General features: G+C 35.6%; 2 protein-coding genes across 2 annotated transcripts; one reads left to right on the top strand and one right to left on the bottom strand.

Moving 5' to 3' along the window:
* The first annotated feature begins 2,901 nt into the window (after nucleotides 1-2,901).
* On the top strand, nucleotides 2,902-5,721 carry LOC114357703 (prismalin-14-like). The gene is made up of 2 exons (XM_028311444.1): nucleotides 2,902-3,006; nucleotides 5,310-5,721. Exons 1-2 carry the CDS (start codon nucleotides 2,992-2,994, stop codon nucleotides 5,490-5,492), a joined length of 198 nt encoding a protein of 65 aa, XP_028167245.1. The 5' UTR covers nucleotides 2,902-2,991; the 3' UTR covers nucleotides 5,493-5,721.
* Nucleotides 5,722-16,753: 11,032 nt separating this feature from the next.
* LOC114357687 (cuticle protein 67-like) lies at nucleotides 16,754-17,704 on the bottom strand. Its single transcript, XM_028311424.1, has 2 exons — nucleotides 17,614-17,704; nucleotides 16,754-17,163 (listed from the first exon to the last, which is right to left on the bottom strand). The coding sequence occupies exons 1-2, from the start codon at nucleotides 17,629-17,631 to the stop codon at nucleotides 16,816-16,818; spliced, it is 366 nt and encodes a 121-aa protein (XP_028167225.1). The 5' UTR covers nucleotides 17,632-17,704; the 3' UTR covers nucleotides 16,754-16,815.
* Between the last annotated feature and the right edge of the window lie 642 nt (nucleotides 17,705-18,346).

The following is an 18,346-nucleotide window of genomic DNA, read 5'->3' as shown; positions in this document are numbered from 1 at the left end:
TATTAATAAAGTTTTAAACTAATTTCCTGAAACTAGTATCCAAGAAGTTTAATCCGTCGGATAATTCATAGGTATACATTATCCAACGAATTAAATTGTAATTTTGAAGGAGACGTATAAAAACGGATTATTTTTGCGAACTTGCTTTATTTAAATCCAATCAAAATCAAATCAGATGGCGGTCATCAGAGTAACATCATTTCGGGAATTCCTCATCGTCTTAACGGTAGTAGTAAGCATTGGGCAGGGCGGAGTAGGCGAGCGGGGCGGCGGCGTAGGGCGAGACGACGGCGGGCGCGGCGTAGCCCGACGGGTACACGTAGTCCAGGCCCGACGAGTACGTCAGCAGCTGCTGCGGCGCCGGCGCCGGCTTGGGCGCGGCCAGGGCCACCGCCACCAGAGCGAACAGGGCGAACTGAAAATAAAAGGAATGAAAATTAGTTATTTTATAAACTAGCAGTGTTTTCGAGAGAGTAAAATAAGACCCCGTGTCTCTTCCCGTGGATGCGAAAGGAAAAGCGACCAATAGACAAATATGCGAACATCAGGCCTCCCCAACCTTTTCCTAAATCTTCTATTTCATCATTATCATCATCATCTCAGCCATAGGACGTCCACTGCTGAACACAGGCCTCCCCCAATGCTTTCCATATTATCCGGTTGGTAGCGGCCTGCGTCCGACCGGGTAACATCGGACCGACGACATCATAAAGGTAGCAGGAAAAATCTTCTATTTGCCTCTGGAAATTTGAGGGAGTCATGTTCTTGTAATGGAGACAGAGGGGATACTGGACTCGTCATGTGACGTGCGCATAATTTTTTAGTTTCCTAATTCATTACTTAAATTTAGGATAGACAATGATGATGAAAGTGACGAATAGATAACATTCAAAAGCTTCCAACGGACCCAATTCTCTCAGACACAGGATAATATACTCGTAACAACACACGCGAGTAACTTACTTAGGAAAAACACTTTCCTCTATTGCTGTCTCGGACACGTGGACATTTCCCAAAAGATTCACGTTTTTCAAGTAGGTAAATCTCCCTCTTTTATAAAAACAAGCTGATATTTTGATCGACATGTGGAAAAATAATATCCAAAACAGCACATGTTATTGGACACAGAATAATCCTCTCATATCGTATGTAACCATTGTAATGAAGCTTAAAGCTTATGTAACTCTCAGGCTTTCATTCAAAGGCTTTTACTTTTATTACTTACAATTTTAGCGAACATGTTGAGTTTGTTGATGCAATGTACTGTATCATACTAATTGCTGGGACGGCGAGCTTTATATACGAGTAGCAAAATCCCAGCCTTGATCTTTACAAGTACTCGCATTGTTTGGGATGACAATTATAACGAGCTTAGATTTCGGAGGTTGTTGACATCGAACTGAACACTTCCGTTTAACGAGAGATCATTGTTTAATAGAAATAGTCGTTTCAAGGACAATGTACTTACATTTATGATGGCACTTTATTATTAGCTGTAGGAACTAACTCAAATTTTTAGGGTTTGAGTAGGGTAATTCCAGTCACTGGACATTCAAGGGTGGAAGATAGGTTATTGAACTGAATTTCTATTAAGTTAAATTGAAATGTTTTCAACTAGTTAGTGTTTCCGATATCGAGATAGATAAAAGCAATTACTTGTAACGTTCTAACCCTTTGAGGGAATTTAGGAGGTTCAAGGGTTGTTGCCCAAATATCTTAGGCGTCTATTGACTGCTAGACTACCCTACCTTTCCTTAAACTAGTTTGTAGTAGCAGCCTTTATAGACTTCAACTGCTTGTCAGAGTCTTATAGATAAACATATATTATTATGAGAGCCAATCCTTAATCATTGATTCGTGCAGTAAACTTTCAGTTACGATTTTATTTGTAAGCATATCCTTTGAATTCGTGTCAGCTATCAATGATATCATTTTCGACAGTTTCATATTTAATTTCACTTAGGAATTACGTTACCTAATTAATTTCAATCTTACGTGTCGTAAGAGAATGTATTTAAGTTAGATCTAAACCGATACAAGATAGGTTTAATTTAACTACGAGTAACACTAACGCCCGTCAGAAAATCGAAGTTCGAACGCACAGCGTTGAATAGAACTCTGTGATTGATTCATGTGTCATCCTGTGAGTCCACGCACACTGTGAGACCTCATAGTAATGTTTGTGAACACGGGGCGTAAGAGGAGTCAAGTGTTGAGAAGACGGAGTGATTCACTGATCAAATAGAAAATCGCCCATCGATAATTGTTCGAGACTAGAGAGAACCTGTGGGAGCAGTTACTTTAGAAACTATGTTATGATTGATTAGAGATGTTCTCAGTAAAACTGTTTCTAATGAATAGAATATGATAAATAGACCATTTGAGATTCATTCTTCTACTCACAAACGCATCAAAAAAGGGTGCTCTACATTTGTAACATAAATTATACACACTTCGTATAGCCAAATAATTTGATGATCCCAACATCGTTTATAAACCAATTTTCTCATGGCCTCCCTGCAGATGTGGATACTGAGGAAAAACCTACCTACTCGTAGCACAAAAGAACACACGTAGATATTTCTGTTTTGTTCGCATATTTGGTTGGGCAATTGTATTAAACTATTAAAGCATAAGGTTTATGGTATGACCACATTATTTCCTTAATAAGTGTGTCTAAATGTTTCTGGCCGTTAAACTAAAATACACATACTTTATACGTCCGAAGGTGATTCGCGACACTAACTTTTGGAGAATAAACAAAGCGACCTAATTGCTGATGTGGACCGCGTAGCACCGGGTTTGTGTGCGTTCATAATTTACATTGATTCCCAACAGACATGCGTCTGTATAGTTATTCCGTTATTGTTCTGCAGATCCCAAGGACGTAGACCACGTATAAATGCTGAAGGAATCACAAAATTAAACAGTCCGAGCTCGAGATCAAAGGGAATACGTTCAATAAGCACCCCCAACAACAAATAACGAAAAATGTTCGCTAAACTGGTGAGCTTTGATACTATTTTCATTAACAGTTTTTCAATCTAGTTTGCACAATAGAGTTAAGTCAAACAAGTTATTAATNTTATTAATAATAATATATTTTGTCACTTTAGTCATTTGTTTTTCTCACAAAATTAGAATTGTTTTTCTTCTAAACACGTAAACAATGAAAGCTGTATAAGTATTCTCAAAAACAATTATTATCGACTGTGGTTGGCATGACAAAACTGAGTTTATTTCAGTAAAGGCGGTTTTAACAGTTAAAGCTGTATTAAGTTACCTTTGTTATTAATTTGAAAGTACTTGTGAATAAATACTGATTTTGATAACTATGAGTAAAACTCTAACGGATTTATTGCTCTACTTACTCGTACCTTCGGAATGAGATATCAATTGTTGCTTTTGTTAGGTATAGATTTATTTACAATATAACAACTGTTTCTGTTTATAAAAAAGGCTCAAGTTTCTCTAAAGCTATATGAATAAGAAATATAATAATTTGTAACCTCTACAATGTTATTTTAATATTACACTTTAGATGGTCACCAAATTAACGGATAGTGATTAACGGTTTAACTTATTATTCGTATGTAGGTATCTTATTAGATAAAAGAGCACTTATCCAATTTAAAAAATATTGGATAAGCAACACGATGCTACGATGTGCTGATTGTCGCCTAAAAATCAAATCAAAACCGATGCTTTTATTCTACTTCTTTAATACCATTACTCATAATACCCGAGTACACGGTAGCTGTAACTACCATTTGCCATATCGCACAAAAACATTTTTACACGGCTGTATGCAAATACCGCTTTGTGGGAAAATCCACATGTCAAAGATACAGTACCTCTAGTACGAAAAACTTTCGAGTTCGTTTCGTTGCGTATTCAAAGTGTCATCGAAAAATTTTGTATGAAAAATTAAACAGCGCCCCCTATATTATAGCCGCCCTAGGGGGCGCTGTTTAATTTTTCATACAAAATTTTTCGATGACACTTTGAATACGCAACGAAACGAACTCGAAAGTTTTTCGTACTAGAGGTACAGATTGATTGTTGATATTTATTGCGTGCTATTATCGATACAATGGGGCTATTATTTGCTACAGACTTGACAGTACGACGTGATGTTACGAATAGGCACAAATCACTACGTGCCTGTATTCGTTAAGTAGAGACAGCCCACACGCATTATCAAAATATTTTAAGTACTGTACTTACACAGTAATTTATGAGATGACGGTCCCTTCGCTGGTTTTACTGGGAGAGATCGCTTTGAAAAATATTGTGCAGCTGTATTTCTTGTTAGTTAATTATACACCCTGTATTACATTAAATTTCCATTTTTTTATCATCATTGTTGAGCATTACAGACTAAAATATTGAATATAAGAGTTTTTATTATAAATAACTTGAAAAAATCGAACTGCCTAAGGCAGGAATCGAACCCACCATTTTTCGCTTGCCAGGCGTATGCCATCTGAGCTACTTAAACACTGGTTTTATAATCAAAATAGTTTTTATAATCAAATCAAATCAACTTATAATCGTGAAAACATCGATGTTCTTTTCAAACTACTTCGTGATAACTCATACGGGATAATGTTATCTGACCCATTTTGGATATCATTTTGCACCTCCAAATGGAGCAAAAAGCTTGTTCACCAATTAATAACGGATAAAATTTAATGCCTTTTGTTTTTAATGCAGACATTTGCCATTTGCGGGACTCGTATCCACAGCCGGCCCGTCAATGACAATGTATGCAAATTCTAATTCATACTGTAATGATTTTGTTCGTAACATTTTATTAACTGCTACCTGTTTCAACAGACTGAATCACTTCGTGACGTTGTTAAGACTTCACTCATACGAATATTATGCACATTCACACTTAAACAGTTAAATCAATTTTTATACGAAATTCAAATTTTAATATAAAATGAAATTTAGCTATGGGCAATAAAAAAACTAAGGATTTATGGGAGCGAAATCACGATTAGGTTAATTCCTATAATATTATAGTTAGCTATAGCTAACTATTGGTAAGGTGTACCTACACTCCTAGATAGATCTCTACTTTACCATATTTTATTTCATAAATAGGTGTCACTAAGTGTAAATTTAATTTATCATTTAAGCATTAACCCTTAAGGTGGCAGAAAGGCGCTGGATGCAGGCCGCTACCAACCGGGCAACGTCGAAATCATTAGGGGAGGCCTATGTTCAGCTGTGGTTGTCGTGTGTCTGAAATGATAATGATTAACCCTTAATGGTCTTTAAAAACGATATGATCTTTCCAGGTGTTCCTGTTCGCCATCCTGGCCTTCGCGATGGCCAAGCCGCAGTACTTCTCCTCCGGCTACGGCTACGGCGGCTACGGCTATCCCGGCTACTACGGGTATTCCGGCTACACCCCGTACTCCTACGGAAGCTACGGATCGTACGGCGGCTCTCCCTATAACTACGGCTACGGGTACTATTAACTCGTACTACCAGTTTTCCGATCTCCACCGATGATGTACATAATTCTTTAGTTTTTTGTTTCGTGATATTTGTATTAAGTGCACGCGCTTGGTAGATAGCATCTATCATTATCAATTCGAGGAATCATCGAATTCTTTGAAATGGTAAAGGAACATATTATGTTAATACGTATTTGACATTATTGTATTTAACAACCGGGTGCACAAATTCACTTTATTATATTGATTTTTGTTTTTTTTTTTATTAAATTAATGCTAAGCTATGATTTGATTTGTTGTTTTATTGTTTTAAGTTTGCACCAATAAAAAGGTCTTATTTCTTAAAAAGGTTTTAATTAATTACCAATGATGTTTTATTTTCCTAAAGCGGCCGACATAAATAATTTTCTTTTTTATGAATACTAAGTACCTACATAAATTAAGAGCTCCAAATTGAAATACAAATTAAGGCTTTTCTAGAATAATCTTGAAATCTTGAAACATGGTGTTATAACAAAAATTAAGTTTATATTATTTCTCAAAGGGGCAGATGTGATAGTGGCTAAACTCCTCGAAGATACTCAATAAGGCTGTCACGACCCATATTATAAGCCCTTGTCAACGAGTTAGGGACGAGGAAATGAACAAAAAACAATATAACGTATCGATTATTCTATATTATGTACAGTAAAATGGATACAAAATACCTATATACATTTAACAGTAAGGTAAGTAAGCAAATGGTAGTTGATTGTTCGGTCAGAGTGATTAGTTATCTGATAAGGATAGCAAGGAAGGAAAGCTCTAATAGGTAAAATAATGAATTTAAAATAATTATGTCAAATTGGAAAGTAGGTACCTAATAAAATAATATTCAATATCGATACATCTTATCAATATTTGAATCAATTGATTGAACGATATTTTTTACCCATGCCTATTAACTAACAATATTTTCAGACTTCGTCGGCCAGCGTGTATGATTTAAATATTATTTCAGCAATGCCAGGTCGCAAGTTAGCTCTTTGAGTTGCTGATACGCAATAAGTAAGTACCTAATCTGGACACCATTGTCAACAAACGTTTTGGTCGGATACAAGGATCCAAAGGGCAAATGACGCAGAGGGAAGGATATTCAAAGGACACTCGAATATTAATGAGTATTGTATTATAAAAAGCTTGACACACAAAAAATAACGCGTAGCTTGAAGGTCGGGTCCCCGAGGAGATGGGTGACGACCAAGGCGGATATCGATTATAATGATAGGTGCACCTATTAAGTATTTAATGTACAGTAGCCCTCATGATTGGTATAGAAAATAATGAAAATACTTACTAACTGCTTTAAATGTTCCAATGGGTATAGAAATTACTCGTAGTGCCACAGAATAATAATAAGTACTACGTACAGAAGTTTTACTTCGCGAAGGTATTTAAAAAAATGTATGCTCAATGTCATTAACAATATGGTGTAATTTAGCCTGTCTCAAGAGTCAAGCACCATTTTGTTGTCAAACGTCAGTGATCGGCACTGCGCCGAAGCTATAGGGCTGACTTCGGTAAAATGATGTGACGTGAGGTGTCAAACTGCGGAAAATGGCGGAGGAAATATAGGATTTAGCATGAATTATCATGAATAATATTAACTACATATTTACCTCTCAGTGTCTTGAGGCAACTTAAAAAAGTACATTCTGTGTTTTTATTATTATTTAGGCAGTTAAATACTGCACAGTATTTAGTACACCATTTTCTTTATTTTCTTCCATCATACACAAGAATACGCGTGCGTGAGTCAATGTTCGCTCGTATGTGAGGCCTTATCGAATAGTATCCTGTAGGTGGGCCATCGTGCGTGTTTTGTTTTCGATGTAAACTCGCGGAAATGAACAGGCCTGGTAGTGCTGTTTGTTTTGTAGTTATGTGGCTATTATTATACATATAGTTAGAAGCAGGAATAAGATGGACTAGTATATGAATGATTTTAGTCAACTACGTATCTCTTGTTATTGGGCTGCGTAGCATATTTTAAAACACGAAATAAATTAATATGAATGCCATGTCTACCACTGCCTTAGGCATCGAAATCTACGCAAACGGAATAGTAGATAAAGTTAAAGGCAGAGGCTAGTATTCTATGAACAAGCTATTAATTAAGCTTGGTCATAGAATACTAGCCTCTTGCGTAGATTTCGACGCCTAAGGCAGTGGTAGACATGGCATTCATATTAATTTATTTCGTGTTTATCCTTTCTTAGGTATAGCAACGCTGCTTATTTTGAATCGAAACATTACTAAGTAACAAACAATTCCGGAATTTATTATTAAAAAATGCTGCATGCTTGTAATTTTCACGACAGAGTTTCATACTCGTATAAATACCCACTCGTAGATACCAAGAAACCGTATATTTACCATTTTATTAGCAAGAGTTACCATTTTAATTACCTACATTAAAAATGTTGTACAGGCTTGACAAAGGTATACGATAACATTAGTCAGAGAAATCTTGAGGACTAATATTTTCCAGGCGTTGTTGTTTCAGGACTATTCCTTTACCAAAACAATTAGAGCACTTGTTTATGAAGCAGACAGTACAGTCATTGAATTACTTATTATTTTGAAGATCAAGGACGCTTTTTGTTGTTTGCCGACGACACGACTGGTCAGGCGTGGTCGTAACTTGCACTATATAAGCTGACAGTACTCGCCATTTGATTATTATCAACTGTGATAAGTCCTCATAACACTTTGAAAATGTTCTTCAGACTGGTGAGTACATTTTCTAAAATTTAAGTAAGCCATAGACTTAAATTTAGCTCTTGCAGCGCACCTAGAAACATTCAATGGTGATGAGGCAAAAACTAACTAGATTATGTAGAGCCTCCTAATTAGATCCTCCTGAAGTATTAAGCCATAAGTGCCAAGCCAATCAATGTGTGATTGACCTGTCAAATGAAATCAAAATCTTTACTGATTGTCACATGTTTGGCAGACGACTCAAATCCCTTGGGCATATTGTTGTATAGCAATTTGTGTCGAAACCACACGTAGTGACACAAATGTTGTCTAGCACTGCCTATGATTCGCAATCGCCGCTTACATGTTTGTTATTACCTAATTAGTTTTATACCAAAATCTGAATAATATCTATAAAATATTTTTCAGCTTTTTAAGCGTATATAGCGATTGTAAATTATAAATTATTTGAAAAAATCGAATCGAACCCACAATGTTTCGCTTGCCGGGCGACTGCTCTTCCATCTGAGCTACTTAGACACTGGAGAACCCGTCGAAATTTCGTGGTTTAGGCAGTTCGATTTTTTCAAGTTATTTAGTTTGAGATGCAGCTCTTAACGCCAAAAATGAAATCTACGCAGTTAACGATGATGTAAAGGGAAAATAGTTGCACGGTTGACCGCTAGCCGCTAGCTCTGCGTCACGTTGCGTTCGACCCTTTGATGCTAAATAAGGCCAGATGAAGTGACTCGTGTAGGTCCCTTACACCTCACTGACGTTGACATTTATTCAGTTTACGCGATTTACGTAAAGGGCAAACAGGACTGTATTGTTTTGAGTTTTCAAGATCAGCATCATCTTTTTGGATATCCCAATAATTGCATCAGTAATTTTATTTCTTTGGTTTCTTGAATATTCTCTATAATTTTGGTGTGTAATGAAAATTCATTTCTAAAAATATGTCGCCATAAGGAGTTTTGAATTAATGCTAGTCATTGCCACATGCATTATTAGGGAGTCAGATATTTATTAAGTTTCAAACAAATGGGGTTATCAGATCTGCCTATGAGATTTTTCCTGTAGAACCCGTTAAAATGGCTAGAATTTTCACTTGAAACTACGAGTATCTAGGTACTTAGGTACACGTAGTCAGTTCATACAACGTAAGTTGGATAAATGTCAGGTGTAAGCTAAGCTCAATTTTCTTTATAATGATGTCTTGTGTATACTCCACAAAAAGTCTATGCCCAGAAAAAGTGTGATAAATTATTACCTGTTGATAAGAAACAGTCTAGAGGTCAGTGCAAAGTTAAAGATAAGTCTATAGACATTGTTGTGAAGAAACATTTTCCCTTTGTCCTTTTGACGCGATTTTCGAGAAATATCTCTCAGCTTAACTATAATCAACAAGTACGAACACAATTAAGTAACAGTGTTCATTTCTAAACTATAATGTAAGTTATTTATCTCGAGCAAATTCGCAAATTGATTATTTTTTTAATTAGTTTGTACCTACATAGATGTTATTAAAATTTTTGTGTCTATTAACAATTATAATTAGATAAAATTTATAAGTTAATAGAGGTCTTATTTCAAAAGAAATCATACTTCTTTAATAAATAATGTACCTACATTACTTTTATGTAATTACGTAGGTAATTTCTATCTGTAAGTATTGTGAATTCTTGTGACTTAATCTTAACTTCATAAATTTCCCTCTTAATCTGTCTGAAGGTTGTCTGGATTTCTGGAATATTACCTCAATTCTCTTCAACGTCTGAAGTCAATAATATAGATCTCGAAATTAATGTTCAAGCAACTTTTTATTGCGGACTTTTAATTTGTTGTGAATTTTAGGGTGGTGTAGTTTTATATTTAACATTTGTAAATTCAGTCGTATTTTATATTTTAAGAAAGTTATATGTTACATTACGCTACATAGACTACAACGCCATAGCATTAAAAGCTCTCCCATTATCCCAGAATATGTGAACTAAAGTTTACGATAATTGAATGATTTTAATCAAAATAATATTTCATCCTTCCAGTTCGCCGTCTTCGCCCTCCTGGCCGTGGCTTTCGCCAGCCCGAAGCCCGACATCGTGACCTACTCTGCACCCGGAGTGTACCCTCTAACGTACTCTGCGTACTCCGCTCCAGTGGCCTATTCCGCGCCCTACGCCGCCGCACCTGTACCCTATGCCTACTCCGGTTACTACTTCAAATGATCAGCTTATAACCCTGTACCTGAATTCGACTACTCCAATATGACCTGACGTGTATAATATAGTTCTTTCTGCATAAAACTTGTATATTATTTTCCTGTGTTCAAGGTACGTTAACGTACCCTAATCTCTTGTTACCATTATACCCCGATTATTGATGAGTTTGACATAAAACTACTTGTCAGTTCACATAAGTATGTGTGTCTCACCATAAGAATCGAATTCAGAACTTCTTGAGTCGAGAGAATAATTCTACTCTCATATTGACCAAAGCGTTGTACACACAAAATAAAGAGAAAACATTTCTATGAGTCTCGGCTATGCCAAATAACTTTAAATGCTTCTATGATTTTTCGTTTGAAGCTTAATTGAGACGTTAATACAATGTTTGCGGAAATATTATTTATAGCAGGCGCAATGTAATACAGGCGACATTCTCAAGTCGAATCAAGGGCAACGCTTATCTGCATGTTGTAGCCGACGAGATCAATTGCTAACACTGTTTTTTATTGTCACTATAACATATTCAGCACCTGTTCTGGATAGATATCAGTGGAAAATGTTAATGTACGAGTAATCTATACGAGTAAATAGGCATTGACATTTAATATCAGTGACTCGAATATTTTTGCCTATTAATTCTACCTATTTTGTTACGATTTCTTGTGAACCTACCTGTTTTAAACATAATATACTTATGTGGGGAAATTATCAGACAATAGGTATTATGCATTATTGTTTAAATGTTAATGTTTATTCAACAACTAATTCCATTGTGTAGGCGTTTTGATCAATTTTTTGCGAGTCCATCTTGTCATTGCAGTGTGGGCGGCTTAATAATTGTTTACAAACTGCTACGACCTTGTAGTACTTAAGTCAATATGCGACGCGATAATTATGTACAAGTAAACAACATGACAAGAAGAAAGATTCGTTTCAGGTTTCTGGTGAAGACAACAAGATAACTATACTTAATTGCCTCGTTCGCTATCAATTTACGAAAGGCCTTTTCTTTAGTCTGGATATTACGGTATCTAGCATATGGTATCTAGCTCCGTTTAAACAAATGTTAATCACTTTAAGTAAAAAAAAAATGATTTCACTAAGATGTAAGAGACCAAAGGCTGAGTTGCACCACCAACTTTAACCGTATCCATAACGATAACCTGTGTTTTTTGTATGGAGTTTGACAGATGTTTGACGTTTGTCGAAGTTAAATTAAGATGGTGCAACTCAGCCTAAGACATGATGTTGACTCAGGTACNATTGGAAGAAAAAAAAAATCTATAAAAAATTAAAAAAAAATCTCAAAAAATTTTTGACCTCTTTTTTGTCGATATAAATGGGTCTAGTTTCATCTATTTTCATATGTACACTTTAACGTGACTCACACTGTATAGTTATTTCTGCATAAAACTTGTAGGTATATTATTTTCCTGTGTTCAAGGTACGTTAACGTACCCTAATCTCTTGTTACCATTATACCCCGATTATTGATGAGTTTGACATAAAACTATTTGTCAGTTCACATAAGTATGTGTGTCTCACCATAAGAATCGAATTCAGAACTTCTTGAGTCGAGAGAATAATTCTACTCTCATATTGACCAAAGCGTTGTACCTACACACAAAATAAAGAGAAAACGTTTCTATGAGTCTCGGCTAAGCCAAATAACTTTAAATGCTTCTATGATTTTTCGTTTGAAGCTTAATTGAGACGTTATTACAATGTTTGCGGAAATATTATTTATAGCAGGCGCAATGTAATACAGGCGACATTCTCAAGTCGAATCAAGGGCAACGCTTATCTGCATGTTGTAGCCGACGAGATCAATTGCTAACACTGTTTTTTACTGTCACTAAAACCTATTCGGCACCTGTTCTGGATACAAGTGAAAAATGTCAATGTACGAGTAATCTATACGAGTAAATAGATATTGAAATTTAATATCAGTGACTCGAATATTTACCTATTTTGTTACGATTTCTTGTGAACCTACCTGTTTAAAACATAATAATGCTTATGTGGGGAAATTATCAGACAATAGGTATTATGCATTATTGTTTATTGAACAACTAATTCCATTGTAGGCGTTTGATCCATTTTTTGCGAGTCCATCTTGTCATTGCAGTGTGGGCGGCTTAATAATTGTTTACAAACTGCTACGACCTTGTAGTTAAGTCAATATGCGACGCGACAATTATGTACAAGTAAACAACATGACAAGAAGAAAGATTCATTTCAGGTTTCTGGTGAAGACAACAAGATAACTTAATTGCCTCGTTCGCTATCAATTTACGAAAGGCCTTTTCTTTAGTCTGGATATTACGGTATCTAGCATATATATATATGGTATCTAGCTCCGTTTAAACAAATGTTAATCACTTTAAGTAAAAAAAATGATTTCACTAAGATGTAAGAGACCAAATCAGTGTTTTAGCTTAAACATAATCAATCTTGTCTACTAAGGCTGAGTTGCACCACCAACTTTAACCGTATCCATAACGATAACCTGTGTTTTTTGTATGGAGTTTGACAGATTTTTGACGTTTGTCGAAGTTAAATTAAGATGGTGCAACTCAGCTTAAGACATGATGTTGACTCAGGTACAATAAAAACAGGCTTATAGGCGGAACGGAAATTTATTGTGACATTAAAAATGTACGAACGCTGCCAATCAATTTTAATTCAGTGCTCAGTAGATCTTGCTGTACTGGACGGGCTGATACGCCGCGTACGCTGGGTAGCCAGAGTACGCCAGTGGGGCCCCATACGTCAGCTGGCCCGCCGGGCCGTAGTACTCGACGCCTGGAGCGTACGTCAGAGGGGCCCTGTACGCGATAGGCTGGGCAATTAATCCAGGCTCAGGCGCAGGAGCGGCAAAGGCGAGGGCCAGGATGGCGAAGAAAGACAACTGAAAAAAGAAAACAAAAAAATAGGCTTTTATAACAGATTTTACATGGCACGTTTTACCGTATACCAATGGTTGGGGACAATAATATTATTATGAGCCTTAGGAAGTCCACTCATTCACTGTATCAAACCCTTTTCAATGGTTTATCACTTCCATGTTTTGAAGCAAATAATGAAATTACATTCATATTTAATTTTTCTAATATTTTATACAATAGCACTTTTCTATTGAAGTATGTAGTCATAATTTTACATGTGAGTTACGTTTATTATATCACTAAAATCTATAGGCAATATCGTTTTCCTGTCAGCAATTCTATACAGAGTATTGACCTCGAAGTTTTTTGAAAAGATACTAATAGATACAATGATAAGAATATTTGTTGAGGAAACATATTTTGTACAGATTCAAAGGGGAGTATTGATTGATTACATTTCATTGAACTGTTTGTATCTTAGATAAATAGAATATTAACTCGGGCGAAAACTTACGACAATTACACGAGGTCAATAACACAATACCACAATATACCTTATAAAACATGATTCTGTGATAGTTACTTAAAAAACATTACTATAGATCGTTTCATTCACAAAGACGCGCCCCACCACTTTTTGGTTGAGGGAAGCGCGGGGTGCGGGGAGTTTGATCCGAGCAATGAGCATCATTATACTTAGTACTTAGTGTGCGTGTGCACTTAAGGATACTGTCATGTCTATGCATGACGTGTCCATAGAAACAAATTGTTTACTAATAAACAATGTCCAAGTGCGTGTCGAGCCACGCGCATTGTAGGGTTCCGTCACTAACACAATATATTTCAGAAGCAAGTAACTTAATATTTTTTTCTAAGGAATTTTTATTAGGTAAGAAATTTTATAATACATGAGATAAACGACTATTACTCTTAAACTAACTATTAATCTATCTTAACCATTACAGTTTTCCTTAAAAGTTCATAAAAAGCACTTATTATGAATTTTCCCAGATTTTTTTAAGCCAACAGTTTAGTTTTTAGAGGGGGAAGGGGGGACGCCCTACTCGAACAAAATTTTGCACTTTAAACTTTAATATTTTGCAAATCGAAAAATAGTCTTAAAAACCCCTAAAAATTATTGTCTATACCTACATCAGAATAAAATATAAGCTATAATTTATAACGATCTGTGACGAGCTAAATTTGCAAGCCATGGGAAAAAGCTAGTCTAAAATAAGAATGTCTTACCAGTTTGAACATGGTGCTGGGTTGGTTCACAAGGGTGAGTGATGCCCTTCTGAGGGCCGCAGGGCTTATATACTCGTATCGCCCAGTTAGCGGCAACGGACCCCATTGACCTTATTATTACAGCCAATGCAAAAAGGGAACAGCATTGTTGACATTTGGAAATTGTATTTTTAGATATACGCCTTAAGAATTTACGTGCTTGGTTATTTTCCACTCTGGAAATGAAACTGACAGACCAAAATAAACTGCATGTTTAATGTTTGTAAGTGTAGGCCTACGCTAAAGCCAGTTTGTAAATAATTCTAAATTAACACTTTTTCAACTATTGAACGGAGTCAATAAGGAGTTAACCAGTGGTGAGAATAACAATTTTTTTTTAAGTGAAAAGTTAGTTACTTTGTAATTATAATAAAATTCATCAACATTGTGTGCAAGGTATAACTTAATTATATGCACCGCACACCCATCACACGTCTATGCAGGCACTTTTATACCATATTTTTCCAAAATAAGAGTTAGGCACTAGATGGTTCTTGCCTTACAAGAACAAATTAAAAGACAATGAAGTCCAAACGACTAAATCAAACAAACACTAAACAGCAAAAAAGAAGACAAACTGTATCATTTATTACCTACTAGTGTAACAGTGACATCCTATCCTACTAATATTATGATGTCTGGATGTTTGTTACTCTTTCACGCAAAAACTACTGAACGGATTTTGTTGAAACTTTACATTATTATTGTTTATAACACAGATTAACATATAGGCTATAATTTACGACGATATGTGACAAACTGAATTTCAACAAATAAATAAGACGTAAAAAGCGCCATCTATCGCCATTGGTAAAAATCTACAGAGCTGGACAAAAATTTTTGACTTTCGTAAATATTCATGCGGGGGAAGCCGTGAAACGCCATCTATCAACATAATTAGTAATAAAACGAGGTCCACGCGTACGAAGTCGCGGGCAGCCGCTAGTAAATCAATAAATAGTTAACGTATGCGCAGGAGTGCATAACACCGATCACGCGGCGACCTTGAGCCAGAGGAGTTATCTCCACGCACGCTGAAGAACTAGCTTACTGAACCAGTTGCGCTTCCAGACGCTTTGGGAATTGTGTAGAGTTGATACAACTTAAATACTTTTATTTTGGACCACAATTACTTCTTTTTTATTTGATCACCAATTTTCCTTTTGATTACATTGTAGCATTCACAAGAAAAACTTACAAAAATGACACTTGTTAAATGCAAACTTATTTTTACTACATAATTGCACCCATCTTACTTTAACAAAAATCTGTCAAACTCCATACAAAAAGCACTAGTTATTGTTATGCTTAAAATATGGTGGTGCAAAAAATATATAATAAAATAAATAAATAATAAAAGTTTATTTAACAAGACCCGTTTAATGCTAAGGTTGTACCGACATGGGCTTCAGTTCATAAAGTAACTGAGATTTCAACGCTAGGCTAAGCCTGTCATGTAGACAATATTTGTCACAAAAAAATGTTTGTCTTCAAAAACCGAACTCCGGCAATGTCAGCCGGAAATAAAAAAATAACTCAGCCTTAGTGGAGTAAGTGTACGATAGTTTATTTTAATCACGTCATCATCATCATCATTTCGGCGATAGGATGTCCAATGCTGAACATAAGTCTCCCCCAATGATTTTCATAATTACAGGTTGGTAGCGGCCTGCATCCAGCGCCTTCCTGTTCGTGGTATAAACATCTCCAGATGAATCTATATTACTTCGTTGTTGATAATGTTTATAGCATATTAAGTGAAAGAAATATACTCGTTTTTATATTATGCAGACCAAGATCTATTTTATTTTAAGTGATACTAAAATATTATAAAAACACCTATGCTTATTAACATAAATAATTAGCAATCATTAATATTTAAGTAATATTAAAGCACATCCATTTGTAAGATAGCCTCAACGTTTATATCAACTGTAATCACTTATTTAAAAACACATCTGAAAATACAATTTGTTTTTTAGTTNTTGCTCGCGAGTGTAGTTGCGTCAAACGATTCCTATTAAATTAACAATTGAGAGTCGAGTCGAGTCACACTCTACACTCAAAGATACAGTCAAGCTTATTTGATTTCAATATTGAAGTTCTACCACAGCTATTAAAACAATAAAACGTAACTTAAAACTTTCAATACATTTATTTATGAATTAAAATATCACATTGTCACAGTAAAAAATGTACAACTCATCGACGGTAGTAGTAATCGGCGGCGTATGCATACGGCAGACTGTACGCCAGGGAGGGACTAGGGTTGACCACCGTTGGGAAGTAGTCTTGGACGCTGTAGCTTGACCCGTAAGAGTAGGCTGACACTGTCGAGTACGGGACAGTGGCGGGGTAGGCGGCTGGCACGGCGGGGGCCACGGGGGCCACGGGGGCCACGGGGGCCACAGGGGCTACTGGGGCTGCCACTACAGAGGCGGCGGGGCTGAGGTACTCGTATGCGGCGGAGGTGTAGGGTGACGCAACTAAGGGTGCGCTGAAGACGAAAGGCTCGGCTGCTGTTGTGGCCAGCAACGCCATGATTGTTGCCTGTTAACCAAAATTATTACATTTGTAATAGCAGGGAATAAAATAGCAGTGGTTTCTATGTGATGTTCTCGTTAATATGTCATTTAAGCGTTGATAGAGTCTCATCAAGGTGATAAAATAAATATACAGTAATTATAATTTTTTTAGTAAGACTGCTATTCTAGCAGTTGTGATAACAAAATACAGATTTGCGGATGTTTAAAAAAATGTGTAAAAATAGCTATAAATATATTACACGACGCTTTATTGACGACAAATGCAGATGCCAAACATTTTTTGCGGTAATATCATTTGCATTAGTCACTTAATTACTATGGTACCGATAAAATGTAATTGTTGTTGTAATTCGTATCGTATCGTAAAACGTATGCTCACACTGTCATAACATTTTTTGACCAATTTTGAACGAATCGCTTCACTCTAATAGATAGTATTTAAAGAAGTGCTTACCAATGCAATTTTTGACATTTTGTATAATGTTATTCTTTGGTACCGCCGCCTGTTAGATTTGACTCTTCAAAATGCACTGACTGACGTAAAAATGTGTTTCCTTTTATATTTGTCCCACTTTAAATGAAAATACAAATCAGTATGTGTGAAAAAGAATTGATTCTTTGTGTGGCATCGCCAAGGTTTCGTTGAATAGCTATGGCGAAAACAAAAGAATGTATAATCACAGTAGAACATACCTATGTGTGCCGAAATTGTTAGTGTAATTAGAGATCATTCTGAGAGGCAGGATACATCCTTTTAAATGAGTGGTGTTAAACTATTACTTAAAAAAATAACCTATTATACAATAAAATAAAATAAAATAAAATAAATAATAAATAGAAAGAGCCTACTTTAAAAAATCATTTTGAAGGAATATAATGTAACTTTATTTTAACTTATATTTATTTAACACTTCTAAAAATATTTTCGTTCATGTACGGAACCAATATCGACTTACAGCGATTTTATGGCCTTCACTTGGCAAGAAACAAAATTAAACTGTTTCCAAGTGGAAGTACCTAAATGTCTTTCGGAGATAAATATTCGGTATAAATATTTGACTGTGTGAGACAATTCTGTAATATTTAATGTTTAATTGCCTTAGTTTAAAAAAAAATCTGTTTATTGTAAATAAAGATAACTTCTATATCTATATAATTAATTTTACGGTAAGATCTGAATATCTCCT

The sequence above is a fragment of the Ostrinia furnacalis genome, unplaced genomic scaffold, assembly GCF_004193835.3.
Source record: "Ostrinia furnacalis isolate ACB-3 unplaced genomic scaffold, ASM419383v2 OfSCF3323, whole genome shotgun sequence".
Lineage (NCBI taxonomy): Eukaryota > Metazoa > Arthropoda > Insecta > Lepidoptera > Crambidae > Ostrinia > Ostrinia furnacalis.
The sequence above is the reverse complement of the archived record's forward strand: the minus strand, read 5'-3'. Positions and strand labels throughout refer to the sequence as shown.